General features: G+C 46.6%; 1 protein-coding gene across 12 annotated transcripts in view; it reads left to right on the top strand.

The window, feature by feature from the left end:
* The window catches only part of ptprk (protein tyrosine phosphatase receptor type K), a 196,381-nt gene that overhangs the window by 116,480 nt on the left and 56,093 nt on the right, over nucleotides 1-23,808 (top strand). For all 12 annotated transcript variants that reach the window (XM_031581318.2, XM_031581317.2, XM_031581322.2 and 9 more), the window contains 4 exons: nucleotides 233-314; nucleotides 3,694-3,806; nucleotides 4,773-4,947; nucleotides 12,562-12,855. In XM_031581318.2, coding sequence (XP_031437178.1) covers nucleotides 233-314; nucleotides 3,694-3,806; nucleotides 4,773-4,947; nucleotides 12,562-12,855 — 664 coding nt within the window. The remainder of the gene's footprint in view (nucleotides 1-232; nucleotides 315-3,693; nucleotides 3,807-4,772; nucleotides 4,948-12,561; nucleotides 12,856-23,808) is intronic.

Here is a 23,808-nt window from a genome sequence, read left to right on the forward strand (position 1 = left end):
GGTCTGACGACTGTGACTATGGCCATTGTGGCAGTCAATTTGTGGGACTTGCGCTTGGGACTGAACAGGAGTAAACACTCCCCAACCCCCGTCTGTGTTTCTCTCACACTCTCTCACACACACACACACACACACACACACACACACACACACACACACACACACACACACACACACACACACACACACACACACGCCTGTCTCTCAATCATTCTCTCTCTCTGTTTTGCAGGTCATATTTGAGGCGGAGGTCTCGGATGGGAAGACGGGCTTCATTGCGATTGATGACATCCAGGTTTTGAGCTATCCATGTGGTAAGTAATTACAACGGCAGTAATTACCCTGTGCGCCTGCATTGCCGCTGATGATTTCCTCAGTGCTGTGCAAATGAAGATAAGTAGGAAGGTGACACTGGCGTTGCTGGGGAGACAGGAGGTGAGTGTATGGGAGGGTGTGTATTTGGAAGGGTGGTGGTGGGGGGGTGAGAGGTGAGGGCAAAGAGGAACAGAGTGTTGTGGGGAGGAGATAGCGATGGGAGAGTTGCCGCTGTGCTCCAGAGTGCTAAATTAATTAGCAAATGGCTAAATGAAGGGACGACAGACTTAAAAAGAGTGAGACGCAGACGTGTCATCCTTAGTCATCAAATCACTAAGAGTTCCTTAATGGCTTGTGCCAACTTCATTGATCATTGGTCTCCCCTATTGCCAGTTCGGACCAATGAGATCCATTGTGTGGATTCTCTGAAATGATCAAATAACCTGTAGGGTTTTATGGCAGCAAGGCGAGCAGTAGCAGTGGCGCTGTGACGTCTTGATCTTGAGGATGGAGATCTTTAATCAGACGGAAACTTTGTTCACCCCGACACGTAACGACCCATTATTCGCCTGAGGGGTGCTTCCAAGTGGGCCCTTCACAAATGATCTGTCAAAGCAGTCATCATAGCCTAGCAACAGGTGACTCCTTAGGGATTGGTGGTGGTGGTGGTGTTGGCAGGGGCCGTGCGATGTTTGACAAAACCACAGAAGGAGGCTTTGGCTGTCGAGGCCGTCGAGGCCTCTTGCCTCGACATGGGCTTTGTTGGAGGGCTGCGGTGAGAGTCGTAAAGGCTAAAGGGATTACATGAAATAATGGAAAGGTATCCCAATTAATGGCTGCAGCCTCCAGGGGGATGGGTGTCTTTAATTGCCTTGAAGACGGATCTTAACTCAAGACTGTAATCCCTCCGAACAATGCAATAAACCTTTACAGCCACGCTCGCCATGATTAGTTGTGACACTCAATTGTATGGGAGGATAAAAATCAATTGTTTAGGGACCTTGTGTGCTTTAGCAACTGGTGACAAGGTCTCTGTCTCTCTCCTCCACCCCCCCCCCCCCCCCCCCCCCCCCCCCCCACCACCTCTCTTTATCACTCTGTCTGCACCGCAGATACATATTGACTTAGTCTAGGCAGAACTAGCAGTTGCGTGGGTAAAACTTGCTGCAGCTTGTTGCTGCTCCCATTATGTACATCCACTACTCAATGGCCCCCTCGAAAATATCATTTTGAATGTGATGTGTTTTGTACACAAGGACCTTCTCCTCGTCACCCTGGGTTGCAAAAGAGTGGATCCTTAAGGAGCAGATGGAAAAGCATATACTAGAGACATTTCAAGGGATGACACTGCCCCAAGGCCCTCCTACGCCATTAGGGGGGAAAAAAAGTGCCTGTGTCTGTGTGGCCTGTGGGGATGTATTTCCCCTGTGGAGGTGGGGAGGCATTGGTGGCCCTGCTGGGGACATCATTTTGGCCCCGTCTCTCCTCAAGGTCCAAATGATCATGCTTGTTGATTTAAGCTCCGGTAACACTGCAGCAGTTTTTTTTTTTTTTATTCAGCAGGCCTGAGTTATCATTTTTCCACCCGAGAGTCGTTGAGAGTCTTCTGCTCTTGTCTTCTGAAGCGGAGGAGAGGTAAAGAGGAAGGGGGGGAAAGAGAGAGAGAGAGAGAGAGAGAGAGAGAGAGAGAGAGAGACAAAGAGGAAGATAGGGAGGGAGGGACGGAGAGGAGAGAAACACAGAGAGAGAGAGAGAGACGGATCCTTGAGCTTTCCAGCAAAACGCCTCCCAGTCCGCCCATTCCTCTTGTGATAATGAACTCGACAACACTTCTCTCTCTATCTGCCTCTCTCTCTCTCTCTCTCTCTCTCTTTTTCTTCTTCTTCTTCTTCTTCTTCTTCTCTCTCTCTCTCTCTCTCTCTCTCTCTCTCTCTCTCTCTCTCTCTCTCTCTCTCTGTCTCTGTCTCCCTCTCTCTACACTAGGCCCCCCAACACAACAGTACATCTGAGCAGCGGTCTCACAACATTACATCTCCAAAGCTGATGTGTCTTTGAGTGTTTTACTCTAGACACAGTGAGCCTGCAGGAGCATTTCGCACTTTTTTTAACATGAAGTCTTAGTCTTCCCCATGTTCTCTGAACCTTCTTTGATCTGACGTGCCGTGTACGAGACCGTCATTGTGAATTCCCAGCGTTTGTGTGTCTGCGTATAAATATCACCAATCTGATTTTCTGCCAGCGTACTTACGCTCACTTGTGGGATTACCCACAGGGCAGTCATTTTCAAAATGCGTCAGGGGTTAAAAGGAAACAATTAAACAGACATTCAAAATAATGCCGTACACTAATTAAATAAAAACATCTACAGGCGGAATTTTCCTCAAAGTCGAAACTCGGTTGGATAATTGATGTCTAATGGGAGACGTTCGTCGACAAACTCGCAGGCCACGTATTTATAAATTGGTGGTGTCATCACAAAGCTCGAGCCTCGGCACCGTGTTCGGATCGTGCTCAGGGACGGTGTCCTTATACGGCTCGCATGGGCCGTGAATTAAATATAATGAGGGAGTTTTTGCAGGGCGTTTCTACAAGACCGCAAAGCAAGCAATCAGCTTTGATCTACTTCACCACAGTCTGTCTGCGGGTCCAGCACAGTTCAGAGAAAGTTTAGGGTTTTTTTTTTTTTTTTTTTTTGTGTTCTTTTTTTAGGGACTGTTTCAGCTAGTAATGGGAGCTCAATTACTCCTGGCCACTGTCCAGAATACAACAGGGCATCTGGATAGTATTCTAGCCAAATCGCCATGAATAATTTGGCAGTCCAGAATTGGCTGTTAAATATCCTCAGTTATAACCTCTGGGTATTTATTTTTTTGTTATTTTGTCTCAATTCTTGCAAAAACAATTCCCCCTTTTCCCACTGGCCTTAGGTCTAACTCGGTGAAAGCCAGTCAAGTATGTTGGTTTGAAAGCTTTAGACAGCTTGTTTTTGTGTCGGAGCTGAATGTTTAACAACTTGTAATTCAACCATGTAAACACCTTTTGAATTATTTAAATGGACAACAGCACTGCTGAGGTGGCGTCTGGGAGTGGTCCATTGTTTTGAAATAGCCCGTGGCTCAATATAGATGAAACAGTGGTTGCTTTGACAACCTTTGTGCAGTATGTGTGACCTTTGCCCTTGTTAGCGGTTTTGGCTTAGCACCCAAGCCACATTGTGTAAGGTCACATTCACATTATCCTGTTACTAGTTGCTTTTTTTGTTGTATGTTTTCAATTACGTAAAGAATGTCCAGAGGAGACATTTACTTGGGACTGTATTGATAAAATAGTTTTGTCAGATCTTCCATGACTGAAGCATTCATCCTCTCCTCCCTACAGACCGATCTCCTCACTTCCTGCGTTTGGGCGACGTGGAGGTCAACGCCGGGCAGAACGCCACGTTCCAGTGTATCGCCACCGTCCGAGACGTGAAGAACAAGCTGTGGCTACAGGTGGGTGGCCATTGACGGGGGCAGGGCAGGAGGGCAGGGCAGGAGGGCAGAGCAGCGGAGCCACATCATTCCCTTTTCTTTCCTCCTCCTTCATGTTCCTCAGTCATGTCTCCTTGCTCATTAAGGATAGGCTGTGGATATCCCCTTCCATCTATCCTCCTAATGATATCTGTGTGTGAGTGTGTGTGTGTGTGTGTGTGTGTGTGTGTGTGTTAGTGTGTGTGTGTGTGTGTGTTAGGGTACACATGCCCGTGTGTCTGCCTGTGTGTGTAAGTCCACGTTGGTGTGTGTGTGAGTGATGTGTGTGTGTAATGTGTGTGTTTGGGCACACATGCCCGTGTGTGTGTTAGTGTGTGTGTGTGTTTGGGTACACATGCCCGTGTGTGTAAGTCCACGTTGGTGTGTGAGTGATGTGTGTGTAATGTGTGTGTTTGGGCACACGTGTGTGTGTGTGTGTGTGTGTGTGTGTGTGTGTGTGTGTGTGTGTGTGTGCGGACATAGGCGTGCGTATTCCTGCTCTGAATTGTTGATCGGACAGGCTCCGAGAGCAAGTGAGCGAGGGAGACAGTGAGAGCTTCTGTCATGCATGGGTGCAAGGCAAACCGAGACAGGCGATGTGACCTTTCCTGTTGAGACAGATGAGTAGGTGAAGATGTAAAAGACACTACAGTCAGTCTAGAGCTTGTCTGAAGGTGTTGACTGCGCTGAAACGTAAGGAGAAGTGACATCGCTAAATGGGTAATGGATTGACTGCTGCTAGAATGTGTGTTTACACTTTGGAACACGCCTCGCTGACGGTAATTAGCAATGACAGCGGTGGGTTTGGGTGGATGGCAGTTCATTCTGGGGTAGAAATGAACTTTCTGAATCAATGTCACGGAGATGTCATGGTAAAGCAATGAAATGAATGCTAGATGAAATGACAATAAATTAATAAAACGTTTTTCTTTTTTTTTTTTCCTACAGAGAAGGAATGGTGATGACATTCCCGTCGCAGAGACAAAGTCCATCAGCAATCGCAGATTCGCGGCTTCCTTCAGGCTGAAGGAAGTGACCAATCATGATCAAGATCTGTATCGTTGTGTGACCCAGTCGGAGAGAGGTTCGGGAGTGTCCAACTTTGCCGGCCTTATAGTCAGAGGTGCGTTCACATCTACTGGTATTATTCTAGCAATATATTGTGATTGTGAACATTTTTGAAGGTCTTTCAAAAGGGGGTGCAGGCTTATAATGCTTTCCCGTTATATGTGCACTTCATTAGTTTGAGGCCTGAGCCCTGTTTTAACAATATCAGCTACAGCCAGCATCTGTTTATTCAAATTCCTGTAACATTGCACAAATTATATTTAAATCAGATTTGCCAAGGGGACGCGGGGACCGAGGCGCTTCATGTTGTGATACGTGAAATGTGTTTGTGTAAATTCTGCTCAAATGGGGTCACTGGAGAGAGAGCACGGCTCTATGCCACCCAGCCCAGTGTTAACAGATACCTCTGAATCGAGGGGCCTTCACTGAATAGCTTTGCATATCCCTCGCCAGCTACTGAATTAATGCAGAGTCTTTCTGCACTCTCTTTCCCCCCTTCTCTTCCTCCCCCCCCCTCCCCTCTCTCTGCACACTCTCTCCCTCTCTCTTCTTCAAACGAAGAGAGGGGGATGGGGTGAGGGGGAGGGGTGGGCAGGGCCTCAGCAGTTTCTTGTTTATCTGAATGACTGTAAAACAAATCTTATTGTTAGCACAGGCCAGAGGGCGAGAGAACCCTGGTGTTAGAAGTAAGTTGAATATTAACTGCACTGACAGGTCCGATATCTCACTGCCGCTTGAAAGCTGACATCCCGCTACAAGGATACAAAAGATGGTAATTTTAAAGGAAATTTTTGGGCCATTGATACGGGTAGCCGTTAATGAGAGCTGGCACGGAGTTGCCCATTGTCGCTTATGACCCAAGGCAAGCAGTTTATTAGCGGCTGCTCTCGCAAACAGGAGGTGACAGTGTCCGCTCCTGGCTGTTTTGGTCCTCTTTGTAACAAATAGAAATTCCAATTGCAAATCCGTTTTGGTGAAGGAGTATTGATCTATGTGTCCTGCAGCCACGGCTGTGCAGCGGCACACACACACTGAACAGAGCCGGGGTTTGTCATGTGGTTTGTTTGCGAGGCTCTCCCGGTGCCTTGATGAGAAATGATGGCTGCCATTCAAACAGATCTGTATTGACAAGGCGCTCAGAGGGAAAACAAGCTCGTATATGTCACACAGTTTCGTTCCGCATTTGTTTTAATTAAAAAATTGTTTCAAGTCATCCTTCAACAGTCACATGCGTTGCATTACGATGATGAAAAAGCCTTGAATTGGAGTTTGAATTGTTTTGGAGTCTAACTTTACAACCGTAGTCAAGGGAAGAGGCTGGAAGCTACCTCTCCAGTTATTGTGAAAGGAAGTCACTCGGTAGATTGCTTTGGGTTTTTCGGAGACATCATTTCATAGATCACAATGTCTAAACTTAGAGTTAGAGTGTCACGTCCGCTACCATTTCCATCACGGCGTCCGAGAAGCTGTGCTGCCACTGCGGCTATGGCCGAGTTTCATCAAATTTGGAAGTCGTGACAATGATTACAGAGATGGTTGCGGAGTTAGTAAGTCAGATTCCACCCCCATCTAGTTCCTGTCTGGAGTGTATAGAGATGTGTGTGTGTGTATATATATGTGTGTGTGGGTGAGCGTTTGTCTGCATGGGTACGATCTGCATTTGTGTTTGTGTTTGTGTACGTTACTGACTCTTCTTGTTGTTTTGTCCGCCATTTTTTGTGGTTGTGATGAAGCATGAAACGGGTTTTAGAGATAGAGGCTACATTGTGTGTTTGGGATGTTTTGGTGTGTGGGTGTGAGAATATGTGATTGTTATCTATGTAGAAGTTCATATTCTATACTAATGTTATTAATGTCATATATGTGTGTGTGTGTGTGTGTGTGTGTGTGTGTGTGTGTGTGTGTGTGTGTGTGTGTGTGTGTCTCCTCTCTGTGCCTTAATGACTGCCGATTGCATGCTTGTCATCTCTCCCGGTGAGCCCCCTGGAGCACCGAGGCTACCGTGCCACTCTGCCACAAACAAGTCGCCTGATTGGTTGCCCAGGCGCCTGTCAGCCGCTGCCGAGAGCAGGGTTGGGAAATATTTGCTTAAAAGTGGATTAGAAATGCCTGGGCTGGCAGCTCTTCCCCGGCTGACGAAAGCCCACCGCTTGACAACCTGGAGCTCAAAGAGGGATTGTTAAACTCTGATGAAGCCCAAATGGCTGACGTTGCCTGGTAATGATGAGGAGGGAAAAGAATTTTAGAATGCATGTGTGTTGGAACGGGGGGGGGGGGGGGGGGCAGGGTGTAAGGTGGGGGGGGGAGTGGTGGCAAGAAAGGAAAGGAGCGAATGAAAAAAGGAAAAGAATTGTCAACACAGACCCCCCCCCCCCCCCCCCACCTTCATTTGAAATCATAGGAATTGGAAAGTAGGTTGCTGTCATGCCTCTCAAAGGTTTTTTTTTTTTTTTTTGTATACCCCTCCTTCCCCTCCCCTCTCCTGTCTTTGAGGCTCATTTTCTTCTGTTCCAGTGTGTAATTTTACCTGGATTGAACTCCAAATAGCTTTTGAACTGGCTATGTGTTTATGTTTGGCGGTTAACACATGATGCTTAACCACTGTGTGTGTTTGATAGCGGTGGAATGATGATTGTGTCGACTCGCAAGTACGCTGCCTCGTAGCGCATGGACGGGTCAGAGTGGCTTCGTGGCGGCTGTGTCTTGCACGGCCGCTCTCTTATGGCGGTTGAACCATCACATCCACTGTTTAGTCTCCGGACCCAAATGATGTGTTCGCATAGCGGTATATCTATACCATATCTATATTTTATTCCACACCTTTGCATGCAGTATATACAGTATGTTTATAAATAACACATATATGCATATATGATCTGTGTAATAGTGGTGGACTGATTGTGTCACCTTGCTGGTTGTGGTCGCTAACGGAGTGAAGCGCTCTGGATATAAACTGAGGTGGACAGGGGTGGAGGAAGTGATGGGCCCTCTGTGGCCAGTGGCATCATCAGTCAGCTGGAAAAATGCTGCGCTCGCTCGCGCTGCAAGGCCAGTCTCTGCCTGGTCATCGCCTACCCTCAGGGGCCTCGTCATTAAGTTGGGAAATAAACTTTAAAAATAAATATATATATAGGCAGATGCTATAGAGTCATGGGTTCCCTTCCCCAACCGGCCATCTCTCCTTCCCCTCAGTGCCATCCTTCTCTTAATCTATTCCTCTCTGTTGTCTTATCTCTCTTTTCATTCTCTCTCTCTCACTCTCTAGCTCTCTCACACTCACACACACACACACACACACACACACACACACACACACACACACACACACACACACACACACACACACACACACACACACACACACACACTTACACTTACTTAAATCCCTCATTCATGCTGTCTTTCGTTCTCTCTTCTCCGTCTCTTGCTCTCCCTCCTTACATCCCTAAGCCCCCCACCCTGATCAAGCCCCTGCCTCTCAGAGTGAAGTGCTAGGAGCTGCTCCCGGAGACACTGGCCATTGCATTGGCAATACACGGAAATCAATTACTATCATGACTGGAGGTGTGTGTGTGTGAAGGGAAGGGGATGTGTGTGTGTGGAAGGACGGGTATGTGTGTGTGTGCGGGGGTATGGGCAGTGGCGACAAGGCTGGTGGTGGTAAGTTGTGCACCGTCACGGCGGATGTTTAGCGTGGCTGCCCGGTGAAGGATGCGCGAGATGGATGAGACGAGGTTCAAGGAGCAGTAAGGCGGGGGCCTCGGCACCATCATCCCTGCCTGTCAGCCCCCGCATGATGGATGGGCTGCCTAGAAGAAGCAATAATACCAGATGATGAAAGATTCATTCAACGGCCACTCTCTCGCTCTCTCTCTCTCTCTCTCTCTCTCTCTCTCGCTCTCCCTCCCTCTCTCTCTCTCTCTCTCTCTCTCTCTCTCTCTCTCTCTCTCCCCTCCCTCTCTCTCTCTCTCTCTCTCTCTCTCTCTCGCTCTCTCTCTCCCTCGCTCTCTCTCTCCCTCTCTCGCTCTCTCTCTCTCTCCCCCTCCCTCTCTCTCTCTCTCTCTCTCTCCTGCCAGGCTCACTCTCTCTACATGTACAGAGCCAAGTCTCTTGCTGTCATCCTCTTATACCCCCTCCACCTCATATCCCCCCTGGCTCTATTATTGAGTGCTAAACGCATACATCTGCCCACTACCCCTGTTCCGTCTTTTTCCTCCACCGCTGCCTTTGCCAGTTGCGCTTTCTTGTCTTTCCCTTTCCCCTCCTCCCCTCCTCCTCTCCTCCTCCTCCACCTCTTCTTTCCACTTTGCTCTTGGCCGCGAGTTTTTTTTTTTTTTTTTTTTTTAATCGCTGCGCAAATTTGCGCGGGTGCGGAGAGGAAGCAATTTAAGGCTGACAGTGGCTGGCCCTCCTGGACGTCATGTGCCACTGCCGCCGCGCCTCTCTGCCGCGTGCGCACTCTCTGCTGCTTGTGACGGTGCCTGCTCTAATGAAAGGGGATGAACAAGCCTCGCCTACAGGTACAGGCACAAATTAAACAGCCTATTTTGTCCCTGCACACCAATCATCTTCCTTCATAATGCCTTTTCGTGTGTGTGTGTGTGTGTGTGTGTGTGTGTGTGTGTGGTGTGTGTGTGTGTGTGTGTGTGTGTGTGTGTGTGTGTGTGTGTGTGTGTGTGTGTGTGTGTGGTACCTGGTAGTAGGTAGGGAGAGCTCAAAAACAAGAGAAAAATAAGGCCCCACACATTATTGTGAGACACGGTGGATTTAAATATGCATGGATATTGAACACATTCCCTGGGGGAATGTTCGTGAACCACCATTTCAGATTTGCTTTTACCTATTACACTCTCTCATTCAGTAGGCGTTTCTATTAGCAGAGAGAAGCAAATGCCTTTGTGTGGCCCAGTAGCCTAGTGGACTATGGTAGAGCTGTGCTCCTATTCCTGACTATGGCAGAGCTGTGCTCCTATTCCTGACTGTTAGAGCTGTGCTCCTATTCCTCATTATGGCAGAGCTGTGCTCCTATTCCTGACTATGGAAGAGCTGTGCTCCTATTCCTGACTGGTAGAGCTGTGCTCCTATTCCTGACTATGGCAGAGCTGTGCTCCTATTCCTGACTATGGTAGAGCTGTGCTCCTATTCCTGACTATGGTAGAGCTGTGCTCCTATTCCTCACTATGGTAGAGCTGTGCTCCTATTCCTGACTATGGGAGAGCTGTGCTCGTATTCCGGACTATGGAAGAGCTGTGCTCCTATTCCTGACGGAACAGTGGATATTCAACATTGGGGTTAAGTTGTAGTGTGACCATAAACATCTCACAGCAGGAAATATTACTATCAGTCTCAATCATCAAGATTGGTGAGCATTTTTCTAGCTGACATTGGTTTGAGGATTCATTTGTTTGTTTTCCTGTTGGATGATTCAACATATTGACAGTTTGAGAAAAATAAAATCAACAGCTTAGGACACAAATTTCTGTTGCCCAAATGATTTCCCCACATCTCTTTGCACTAATTAAAATCAATTTAGAATAAAATGATCCATTTTGCTTGTGATATTGCTAAGTCTGAGGGGATGATGAAAGCCCCCTGCTCCTCGCTCCACACGGACATTTGTGTCTGGATTCACGCTGCAATATTGGAGCAGTGCTGCGCGTTTGTTAATTTGTAAGAGGCATTATTAAATTAGAGTGGGAAGGAAAAATCACATTTTCGAGTGTAATTTGGAGAACAGCTCAGTGCCGTGCATCTCATGAAACACTGATAAGAGTAATGGCAGAAATTCGAGTCCTAGAAATTAAGAAAAAGGGACCTTAATCAAAAAGTAATGGATACACCCGGCAGGGGTTACATCCTAACCACATGGGATTGGACGGTTTTATTTCCTCCTTTTGTGTCTTTTTTTTTTATTTCTTTTTTTTCTCACAATCTACTGCTCAGCAGCTCACAGCCCAAGTTCCAAGCCTTGTCACCAGGTTACTGCAGTGACACATTCGCCCAGGGGGAAATGTTAAGCAAACAAGCCCAGCAACTGATTTTACTTTCATTTGCTCTAATTCGGATCTCTATGCACCACCTATTACGCAAGATAACAGTGCCAGATAAGTAATCACTTTTGACAAATGAACTGAAATCCTATGTTGTGCTTTTGTTTGCTTGCAAACAACTCCTCTTGAAGATAAAAAGGGGGGTGGATCACATTTTAATAGATGCAGTCTAACCAGTCACGGGTCCACGGCACTGTTTGGTCTCATCATTAGATGGGTTATGTCATTTTAAAGCGCCACATCGGGAGCTGGTGTGTAACGTCTCCCTAGCACCTGGCTTGTGGTTGTGGCAGGTGAGGAGGGGGCCCTCACCGGAGAGTGGACCCGTCTTACAAGCACCCTCACCAGGTGACTGCAGGCTAATCAGGACTAAAAGCATCAAGAGAGGCAATCACATCTCTGTAGCGTTGAACAATGGTCGTTGTTGAAACGGCGCTCTCAGGAAATGCACCCCGGACTAATGTGTTTTGCGAGAGCCGAAATGCTGGCTCGTGCGAGATCTTGAGTTTCGGCACACGTTGCGATACCACATATCAAGGCGGAAAGTCAGATCAACCCACACCGCACAACCCACCCCCCTCCCCTATCCCACTCCACGTGCCGGCAATGTGTGAGCCCCGCCGCACTAACCTGTTTAATTAGCCGCGACAAATGGGGATCGGCCAGCAGCCATCTGGAGTGGGAAGGAGGATGCGCCTGCCCACCGTGCCGACACCACAGCCTTCCCATCTGAACACGCCACTCGTCCTACTCAGTCTAGCTCCAGTCATCGCTGCATGTTAAAGTGTTCAAAGGCTGCTGCCAAGGGGGGGGGGGGGGGGGGGGGGAAGGGGGAAGGGGGAAGGGGAAGAGTTGTGTTTAAAGAGCTGCCTTCATCGTGTGCTTGTGCTTGTTCAGCAGCCGTTTTGAAAAACTGTTGAAAAAAAAAAAAAGAAATCACGTTGAAAAACATCTTAACAGCTATAAAGAACGAGTCAGTTTAACAGGAAGGATGATGATAAATGACTCCTTCCAAGTATTCGCTGATCATGGAGAACATGCATCAACACCTTTCATTGTGTTTGGTGATATCCAAGCAGTGTGTGTGTGTTTTTTGATGCTCGGTGGTCTGTCTTGCCAAGACTGTGACTGCTGCAGCGTCCAAACACCTCCAGACAGCCCCAGGAACCATCTGGATAGACTGAAGCAGTGTAGTGCTTTGGCACTCCGGTTATAGCTGGGGACCAATTAAGTGCCGTTTCTCCTCTGTAACTTGTTGCACAGACTGAAGAGAGTTTGCTTGGGGTACAACAGTAGCACAGATCTGTCGCCATTAATTATTCATTGGCATAAATGCTTCTCCCAGGTGGAATATCACACAAGACTAAATCACAAGGCTTTCATATATATATATATATTTTTTTTTTTATAATATAGCATCACAATAGTAAGTGTATGAAATGTTTTTCTGTACTAAACGTAAGAGTTGAGGTTAAGAGTTGAAGGCTGTTAAAATGTTTGGGTGAGGTGTCGCAACTACCTGCAGATTTGGCAGTTTGGCAGTTTTTTCGGCTGTTCTTTCTGTTGTTGTTTCAGCTCGGGTATATAAATAATCCTCACTCTGTCTCTTCATCTCTCAGAGCCCCCAAGGCCCATCGCGCCGCCTCAGTTGCTTGCTGTGGGGCCGACATACCTCCTGATCCAGCTCAATTCCAACTCCATCTTCGGCGACGGGCCGATCATCTTGAAAGAGGTGGAGTACCGCATGACAACAGGGAGCTGGACGGAGACCCACGCCGTCAACTCGCCTAACTACAAACTCTGGCACCTGGACCCGGACACAGAGTATGAGATCCGGGTCCTGCTCACCCGTCCTGGGGAAGGCGGCACCGGCAGACCTGGCCCCCCCCTCATCACCCGAACCAAGTGTGCCGGTGAGTCACTCTCCTGCTCCAATTTGCATTTTTTTTACTTTCCATTATCTCTTTCCCCACTCCTGTCTTTTCTCCCACTCCTCCTCTGTCTCTCTCTCGTTCTCTTTTTTTCTCTCAACGTTTAGGAACATTAGCATAGAAATAATGGCCTGGAGTCCTCTTAGAAAAAAAAAAAAAAAAAAAAAAAAAAACATAATTGGATAAAGCCAAGGAAAATAAATAAGTAACTGTCACTCACTTAGCGTCACTGTCAATGTATTTAATGTTTGTGTGTGTGTGTGTTATTTATATAAAGATGGAATAAAAACAACCCATGGGGACTTGCCCCAGAGGCTCCGTAATGACAGTGCCTGTGGCTGTCCAAGACCTGGCCCTCTTTCCTTTCGCCACTCTCTCCTTTTTCCCCCCCTCCTCTTTTCTGTGGCGCGATAGTCACGCTCGGCAGGGTTGCTATGGCATCGGCGCTAAGAGCCACAGCCGGGCTAGATTCACAACTCGTATGGGAAAGCACGTAGGGAAGTGATTGTCTTCAGGAGAGAGAATATGTGGATGGGGATGGCTTATTAAGACTGACGGCGAATGTATGCAGTGTTTCATTATCGTGGGCATTGCTTTTTTAAGCTACACACATTCTCTCTCTCTCTCACACACACACACACACACACACACACACACACACACACACACACACACACACACACACACACACACACACACACACACACACACACACACACACACCAGTCTCTGTCTACTCCCAGGCCTGTGTACGCTCCGGAGAGAACACGCCAGCTGTATTCCCAGATTGAGATTCAAAGGGGGATGCTGCAGTCTTGTGATTTCTCCCTTGCTGTCAATAGGATTTGAAAGCAGTTTATTTTTTCTCCCCATCCCTCCCTGATGCCAGGTTTGGCTTTGGCTTCACGTCGGAGGGAACATCAGTTTGCTCACTAGCTAGCTCGCTTTCGTGTCATGCAGGAAATCATTTGATAATCTTCCCAGACAGAGTGAATGATATGCCAGCACAGACACATTACATTGGTCTTTCCATTTTAGATATGAAAGATAGTGTTTTTTTCTTCACTTTGTAATCTATTGCTGTCCCGTAAGCAGAGACTGCCATACTTTCTGTGCTATTTCTAATTGATAGTTGTGAATTTTAATCATTTGATCATTGCTATGATTAATGTGTCAATTTATTTGCAAGTAGGTAAGCTGGTATAGAAACGGTGTACCGAAATAGTCACGGCAACCCTGGCTGGCTCTGACTCTAAAGCCCCATTGGTTTAGGTGAATAACGTCGCCATATAGCACATTCAAATGCTCTGTCCCACTTTAACAAATGTATAAAAATGGCCTCACCAAGCAGGACTGCCAGAGATATTTCCACTCATCCCCAGATGCTGTTCCCATCTAATTGGTCCCTGTTCCCATCTAACTGGTCCCTGGTCCCATCTAACTGGTCCCAACTTTGAGAAACACCACCGTCGTGCGAGTCCCCTTCCTGTAGCTTTAAAAGTAACAGCAGGGCTGGCCTTTTGCACCACTAGATCTTTCCAGCATCCCCTGGCCTCCGTGGTCAGGGTATCCCGGTCGGCTTTAGGCTTAGCGACACATGCGGCATGTTGTGTTTTACACAATATTGGCATGGATTGTGAATGGCAAAACATTGGGTGCATTAGCAGGAGCACTGCAAAGGGAGGCTGAACTGTATGTACCAGCAGCTGGAGGTGATGACTGGGCCATGCGCATCAAAGGAAGGACCAGTTATCAGAACAATTGTTTATTCCTGTTAGTTATTAAGGTAAATAAAACACAAACCACACATTTAATACAGAGAAAGGTTTTATATTTCGATACATTTCCTCTGTCAGCCCCAAAAAGGATTTCATGTCGGGCATGGACCTCCCACTTAAGAACCTCTGTCTCATCTGGTGTAAACCCACTCTGTACACAACCGTAAAGTTCGTTTGCACCACTGTAGAACAATTCCTGAGCTCTGTGTAAACATTGATTAAGGTATGTATGAATCATTATGATTGGCCGATAAAAGAATGACTTGCCACACCCATTAATTACTCATCCCATTTATGCTTGATTGTGCCCTGCTCTGTGTCAATAAAATGAGCAAATATAGGTATAGCCCCACCTAGTTTCACTGCACCGCTACTGCTGCGCGAAGCCCGTTTGCGGCACTCGTTGCTCTCTGAAGTTAGAACCCCCTGTCTCGGCTCTGCTCCATCCGAGCGGTGTTTAAAGCCGTGAACAGCAGGACGCTGTGTCAACACAAGGCTCTGATGTGTCTGCCGTCAGAGCGGCCGCGTTTTTTGTTAGTTCGTGTTTGAGGCGGTCAGGGAATTTGTATCGCACGCCCGCGTACGAGACACAGGGAGGACGTGTGGTGGACAAGGCTTGTCATTTTGAATAGGAAGCTACAAAAGAAAGGGTGGAAGGGTGAGGCTAATGGCATCACCTCAAAGATTGTTCTTCGTCCCCCTGAATGCTTTCCTTAGTCCTTAGTCTTCCAGCTCCCCCCCCCCAATACAGTACAGCAGAAATTGTGTTCATGATCAGTGTGTGGCGAAGAAACTCAAAGCAGGACTTTGTAAAACAACAGAGGAAACAGGATATCCTCTGGCTCCATGCTGGCCACGAATGTTAAGCCTCGTTATGAATCTCTGAGAAGTGTGCTGGGTTAAGAGGTGAAGAGGGTACACACACACACACACACACACACACACACACACACACACACCACACACACACACACACACACACACACACACACACAAGTCGAGTTTCTTTCGCATTGTTTAACCTTTCTGTCTCCGCCACCTCCAGTTTACTCCCACACACAGTGCCATGGCGGCATGGGGAGAACAAAACAATAAGTACGATGAATGACATAGTCGAGTGGGTGGAGAGGAGAGAGAGAGAGAGAAGCCGAGGGTAGGTGAAGTCAATCTCACGTTTCCCTGATTTGCAGGGTGAGCAAGAGCATTATGAAAATGCTCCAGGCACCCTTTCTCCCGGGAGCTGGCTTTTGTGTTTGTTTGTTATTTATATTATTTTCCCCTCCTCCTTCCTGCGTGTTCGCTCCTCGCCATCTAATTTATTTCCTACAAATGTCATGCCATTTCTATAAAGTAACACACTGATCTCTTTTCTCACACTTTCAAGGGATTGAAATTTGAAAACAAATAGCACCAGATATCTCCCATTTTGACGCTAGCGTGCAAAAAAAAAAAAAAAAAAAAGGGTAATGAGTTGCTCCATGGGTTTTCCCACCATCAATGAAGATCTCGTGTACATCTGAACATCACCATCTCTTCCCCTTGTGTGTGTGTGTGTCTCTCAGTAGCCCTTGGAGTAAATGCGATCTGGCTCGGTGTCCATCTTGATGAGCGTCTGTGCGAGTGGCGTGTGATGCTCCTCGGCCTCTGTCATGTGCCCGCGCTCGTTAAACAGATGCCACACAACAGCCTGTCTTCCACCTGTCCCACGTCTCCCGCAGGGCAGTCGACTGCCTCAGAGCGTTGGACACGGAGCACTCAAACTCCCCCATAAAGTCTTAACTACCCATCTATGTATGCCACTGACGTACAACCCCATATGGTCAGTTACGTGAAACCACACGCTCAATGTTTGTTAAATTTAGCCGCGGCGATGCAAATTTTTCTAAGAGGGACATTTGGATAGCGGATGAGTCTGAAATATTCAGGAAGGTGTAAGTAAGACTGTTGTTGGCCGTCTTGGCACTTCTGGTCTGGCAGCTGCCAGTGAGAAAGGTAACCTAGTTAGCAGAGAGACCCCTTTTCTTCAGAGGCACTGGTTGTGTTCATCACTAAAGAGCAGCACACGAGAGCACAAACTTCTTCTTTTGGGTTTCATTTAATCTCATTTCACACTGAAACCCAGCCGGGCCAAAGGAGAGCTTCTTCAAGTGAAAATGTCAGAGATGCTGTGTAGACAAATTTACTCTTCACGGTCATTAAAAATGGAGGGAAAAGGGAGGAAATGAAGTATAAAGTAAATGAGATCAAGCAAGCCTTCAACTAAATTACTGGCAATAGGCCATGGTGTGCAGACAGGATTTTTGGGGGGAGGGAGGGAGAGGGAATCTCAGTCTCTGGTTCTGCGTCGGAAGGTCAGGTCAGTTAGAATGAGCACTGAGCCATGATGTTTCTCTCATTTTCCGCCAGTCCGTATCCTCCTGAAAGACTCAACTTAAGCGTTTCCTCACTTTTCTCCTCAGACACCTTCCCTCCACTACGGTTCCCTCGTGGACAGCAGCCTCTCCTCATGGGCTTAAAATGCAGGGGATGAGGCGAACAGAACAGGGCACTCACTTAGCCTAAGTTTAGCACTGAGGGGAGACGAGTAGTTTTTTTTTTTTTTTTTTTTTCTTCTTCTTTCTCCCTGAGTGCTGAAAGGGATCAGCTTCTTCCCGAGTCAGGAAACGTGTTGAGTGGAGAGAGGAAGTTGTTGGGGATGTTAATCTGGGGTCCTCCGCCACTGAATCGCTTTCCTGCATGACAGGCTGAGAAAATGAAGGCAGTTAATGCCGCCGCTCGGCTGCTCTTGATATGCCCGCAGACTTGCTTTTTTTTTTAGGCACCACCACCTCATCATCCTCCTCTCTCTCTCTCTCTCTCTCTCTCTCTCTCTCTCTCTCTCTCTCTCTCTCTCTTCACCCCTTCACTCCTGGCCCCAACAAATGCCTCCTGCTATCTGAAACGGACCTCATTGGGCTTAATGGTCTTACATATCCAAACAAACCGTGTAGTAATCTCGATTGAACTCGGTTCAGAAAGCAATTAAACTACAGAATACTCTAAACGGCACCTTGTCTCCCTTGCCACTACTTTCTTTGAACCTTTTTGGATACTTATTCCATGTTGTTCATGTTCTTCGTGACACACCAAGAGATTTTAGAGGGTTTAGTCTTGAAAAGCTTCCAGATTTAGCAGGAAATGACACGTCATGGCCAACAAATGTTATTAGGTGCCTCATGTTAGCTCTCCATTTGACTCCGCTCACAGAGAAGGCTAAATTGGGGTTGTGTCCTAGCTGCTAACAGTACTGTTTGCGTGCTCTCCTGTAATGCTTAGGCTCTTTACGGGCAAGCATTGTAATTATCAAAGTGAATACCGGCATCGAAGAGGGGTGGGGAGGCGTGTTATAGTGCTGATTACACAGAAAGAGCTGTTCGCTAGATGACCTCGTCCATGTGTGCATTTGCAATGGATTCCTTTTTTCTTTTTTTCATCATGCCTAAGCAATTTCAATTAAAGTGTTGAAGCGGCCAAGTGATCTTGCTTACAAATAGAACGGCTGACTAAAGGAGAGGTCAACAGTTCAGCCTTGCTGTGGCCCTTGAGAAACACCACACTATTCCTGCAGGACCTTGATAATACACCAGGAAGATGGGAGTGGGCAAAACTCTCCTCCTCTGCTAATTGCTGGCATCCATTTGCTCAAGCTGCAGGGTCAAGTCTTTTCCTAAACATGCAAATAACAGCACGTGGGTCTGTGCAAGGCGCAGTTTGATTCTTTTTCTCTCCAGTGCAAATTGAACCATCAGTCCCCCACCAACAACAACAACACCCCCCCCCCCCTCTCTTAACGTCCCTACCAACCGCAACAATACCCCCCCCCCCCCCCCATGCCCCCCCCCACACCCCCCGCAGCACCCCCCCCCCCCCCCCCCCCCTCACCACCACCACACACACACACACACCATCCCCCCAAACCTCCACTCACAGTGCATCAACTTATCAATTCTCAGTCAAGGATTATTGGTTTTGATCAGTCCCCCACAGCTAGAAATACTATTACGAGGCTCACTTTATCTAGTAATGATTTTTTGACTGTTGCTCGCGGAGTCTGGCAGTTCATATCTCTTCAAAGGGAAGCCTGCTTTCAAATGGATAACTCTGAATGCAATTTAAATTTGCATCAATAAGTGATTTTGTGGGGAATTCTTCGCGCACTCTCTTTCTTGTGGCCGTTTTGACTTGTGATTCTTGGATAGGAGGTGGGTAAATGGTGTTTACTACCTCACCAGAATTATATGTGAATATAAATCAGGCTACTGTGTATTAACATTCTTAAACTAGATTTTCACCATTTCACATTTCATCAGTTACGTCTTGTTTAGTACTTTAGTACTCATGGAGCAGCAGGTCTGATATTTGAAATGTTGCTAAGTCCACTGCAATAATGACAGAGAGACTGGATATCCTCACGATGCAGTTCTTCCATGGACTTACTCCACTGGTCCATTACATTTTCTGATGAAACAAACGGAAGCAAGCTTTTCAGAAGCTTAAGCAAATCCTTACGCATACATTCTTACACCAGCATGTTGCTAACTCTATGGATGTATTCTTATTTTGATTGAAAACAAAACCCGAGAAATGGACCAGTCTTCAATGAAATAATAACGATTTTTTTTTTTTCATGCCTGCTATGCGCTGGCAGCGTTTCCAATTAGCAGCGTGTATCGGCATCCTGCACATGCATGCATTAGTGTCCCTGTTGAAATATTGACACGTCTGTGCTTTGAAGGAAATATTCTGCTGGTGCAAGGGGGAGATGCCCCTTATACTACCAAATGAGTTGATAATGTGCAGGACTCTCTCTCGTGGTGTAAAGAATCGGGACAGGGAGACGCTAGATTACTTTCCTCACCTCAGGCGATTTTCAGGAGGCCTCCTATGGTATAGAGCTGGCATTACCCCCCCCCCACCCTCCCTCCACCCTCTCCTTCATTCTCTCTCTCTCAACAGGTCTCTCTCACTCTCCCTTACTCTCAATCTCTCGGTCTCCCCCGACATGGGAGTAGGAGAAATTGGGTTTGGGTCTGAATGATGATGAATCAGAAGCAATACTTTTTACGACACTCTGACAACTGGCGCAGGGGACAAAAACACATGCTCCGATGTAATATTTACACTGGCGCAGGGGAAGTCATATCCTGTTCTCCCCTCCTCTCATGTAGCAGAACACAATGGCTACTCTGTTTACATATATGGAGGTAACATATATTCTGGAGTAGTTTTGCAAACAAGACCATTATTTTTAAGTGTGCTTTCTCTTTCTTTCAGTCACATTCACTCTGTCTATCTCTGCCAGGGTATGTTTGCCTACATAAATAGTTTTTGTATACAGCTGAAAGTTCACTATCACTATCAAAAGTCCGTGCTATGTACATTATGTTGCTCTCAATTCTGCTTTTGGCAATAGTGAAAAGATGTTTGCAGATAGACAAGCTGCAAGGGAAACTTTCTCTTTCCTCCTTCATTCTCTCTCTCTCTCTCACTATGTAAATTCGTTTTTTGTGCACTTCAGTTCATCATTTTAATCTCCACAAATAAGTTACTCTCTTGAAACTCAGGGGAATCTAAGCCAGCGTTTTTCTGCATCGCCTTATCCTTTCCTCCTCCAGTATTTCGTTGGTACTTTGTTTTTTTCGTTTGTTTTGTTATGTTTTTTTTTCCCCAGACTCTGCATGGAGGATTGTTATTAATTATCATTGTGTTTGCAGTGTGTTTCAGATACAATGATGCAAAAACAAATAAACAAAAAAACTTGCTTAGTGTACAACAATAAGGAGGATTTCACCTCAGCATGATAAATGAGAACATTTACAAAATGAAGGAATTTGTCCAATCTGTCCACCCACTGCCTGCACCGCATGCAAGTTTTAGGCCAACTGTTCAAATCAATTAAGATGGATTATGTAGGCTCTCTCCTTTCCTTCTCTCTAGGTTTTTCTTTTAAAGATAATGAGCCATTTAGAAAAATTATGCCTTTGAACTTTGGAATGGACGCTTATTGTTTGCCTTTCATTGTGTCCCTGAAATCTTGGAGGGGGGGGATTTATCGCCCTTGATATAACATGGACGTGTGTGTGTGTGTGTGTGTGTGTGTGTGTGTGTGTGTGTGTGTGTGCGCGCACACGTGCATTTTTGCATCTTTGTTGACGAGATACTAAAGAAGCTGCGAGCCTCTCTTGGTTGCCTCTGTGTTCTATGCCCTCCAGCCACCTACAGCGGTCATTGAAAGCCCCAGTTGTATGAGTGCAGTGGTGAGTCTCGCTCCGAACCTTGAACTTGTCTTTCTTGCATCAGTCGAAGGTCTTATTTATTGTTCTCCTCGACCTCACCTCACAAGAGGTCTGCTCCATCACTTTAAAATGTGTCGTCGGAATTGAGCATCTCTTTGGCACCAAAGCACACTGTGCGACCTTCATAGCTTTGAGAGAGAGGCCTCCGCGTGATGCGTCCTCTCCTCCATTAGTGTGGAGCTTCTGAGAACTGTCCATTATGACTTTGAAAGGACATGGACAAATAAGCCATTATTTGTTGAAACGAGGCAAGACACTGTTAGCACTAACAAGTGTCAGTACAGAAAGCAGAGAAATGGAGGTAGTGCTAATGTGTGTTTTGATTGATGCGTGTTTTGATGAGTCACTTTTTGGATGCTCTTTGCCGGCGACTTTGTCGCGTTTGGCACTGTGACCACCTCCGATATCTCCGACTCACGGCGAGAACATCAGCGGCGCGATTGTGTTCATTTCTGTCCACGGAGCGGAGTGGCATTAGATTAATTCATCGGAGCACAGGGGCTTACCTGTAGCCCTCTTTAAATTGAAGTGGCTGCCCTTTCGCCATCGTCTTGGAGACGGAGAGCTTTTCCAGGCTCAACCACCAATCAACTTGCGATCCTGGCCGCGACCCCCTTCAGTCTAAGAGGGGACCTGCTAAAGTCACCTCATTTTGCTAGCATTTATTTGTAAGCATGGGCAACTGAGTCACACACACACACACACACACACACAGAGACACACAAGCATTTTACACACAGTGTCAATTGTTCTCATAATCTGAGGCAATTTAGGATAACAGAAACACTAATTGAGTTAATCAGAGAAATTATATTTATTTTGGATTTGATTAGAAGGGTTTGTCCTTCATTAGAGCTACTCTGGTGCATATTGGCTTTTGGGAGTAAGTGGTTTAGAGTTGTTTTCATAAATGAATTTAGCCCAAGCTATGTTTGCTGAAGCCTTCCTGAACAATTTGGCTAATGCTTCATGTGAAACATGACTTCAAGTAATGAGTTACATTGTCAAAGAGAAAATGCTCCTCAAAAGCACTTTTTTGTAGTTTGTAGCATGGAAACAAATGGCTATTAGGATAATGTTAAGTTCCTAAACCACAGCTTGCCTACCTTTTTAGAACAGTTTGCCTACCTTGCCTCTGACTATTAGATGACGCAGTACTAAGGATTTGTCTGACAAGTGTTTTATATCATAGCAAAGACAATTATCGTTCACATTTACGAGCCAATAGTATGAACAGTATTGTTCGCGGGATATGCCATCTTGCCTGGTCTCGACTCATATGTAGTGAGTTCAAATGGCAGAGATGGCTTTCCTGGGCCCCTGCTCTCTCTTGGGCCATCATGCCTTTGACCATAAATCCATTATTTTGGAGTGGACCGTCTTGCCAGCAGACATGGGCAATGACCACCCCCTGCGCTGAGGGCTGTACTATTTCCCCAAACACCCTCTAGGCTGATGGAACAGACCCGCCTCTTCCATAATAGAGTGGCTCATACCACATGTGGACCATTAGAAGGGCAAGGAGGTGTGGGGCTTTCGGAGACGGAGAGCTTAGTTTTGCCTCTTCGACTCGGGGGCTGAATGCAACCTCAGTGGAGAGCTGGTCCAGGAGAAGCGATAAAGGCAGTCATGATTAATGTTTGTTCTACTGTTAGCCCAGTCGCACGCGGTGGTATAAACAATGAGCTGTTTGGCGGGTAGGCGGCAGATCCCTCCGACAAACATTATAAATTCGGGGGGCTGTATGTGTGAGGAAAATGTTATTTAAATGTAAATGACTTGTGAAGCAGATTTGGGAGATCGACTGTAGCCAGCCAGCCAACCACCCACCCTTCCTCTCAACCCCCTTCTTTGTTCATTCGTCTCTTAAATGCCAAAAAGGAAGAAGGAAAAAAAGCATGTGATCCCATGTGTTACCTCAGACAGAATGATTGCACAGATTTTCTGCCTCTACCTATGAATATAGTGGTGGTTGACTGGAATGCAAAACACATTGTCTTCTAAATGTCATTCAGCAGTGTTTTGAATGTCCACTGTACTGCACGTCCTGTTGGGGCAATTTGTTTGTGGAGTGTCTTTATTATCAGCTAATGCTTTTGAGCACCCCACCAAGCACTGAATACTTATCCTGCAGTTTTCCATCTTTCACATTGAATTCTCCAATTTTCCTCCGCAACCTTGAACAAGTCACACAGGACAACCTGTAAATACACCGAACTGTCTTTGAAACAAAATCTGCCCCCAAGTTGTTATTCTCAAGCATTTTTAAATTGTTTTGTTTATTTAATGTTACTGTAGTTTCCGTAAGGGAATAACTTGAATTTGTCCCCGCTCGCTGCGTCGGGCCTGTTGTTCAAACGTGCTCATTGTTTAGTAGTCGTGTGCTGTGATGGATTCCACAGGACCCTAATGATATTTATTTCCGCTGCCTTCATTACACATAATCCACCTGCGCGCTCCGATCTGAGGGTCCGCATCGACTCCCTACTCTGGCTTATCTGCCCCTTTGCAGACGCCACAATTTGAATTACAAAAAAGCGGCCAAAGGGATGAGGACGCCCGCACTTTGAGCTGGGGCGCTTGAACCTATTTACCGTCTCCTACCTCGTTTCCTCTGCTCTATTATTTCGCTCTGTCTCTGTCTCTCTCTCTCTCTCATCTTTTCCTCTCTGCCCCTTTTTCTCTCTCTTCGACTCTTTTGCATTTCTTTAAGAAGACTTCTTTAACCCACAACCCCCCCCCCCCCCCCCTTCTTTTACCACGTCCTTAATATGCCTCTGTACCGTTAGCGTGTCCTTGCCCTTGTGTATCGCCATGATGGA

The sequence above is a fragment of the Clupea harengus genome, chromosome 15 (genome assembly GCF_900700415.2).
Source record: "Clupea harengus chromosome 15, Ch_v2.0.2, whole genome shotgun sequence".
NCBI lineage: Eukaryota > Metazoa > Chordata > Actinopteri > Clupeiformes > Clupeidae > Clupea > Clupea harengus.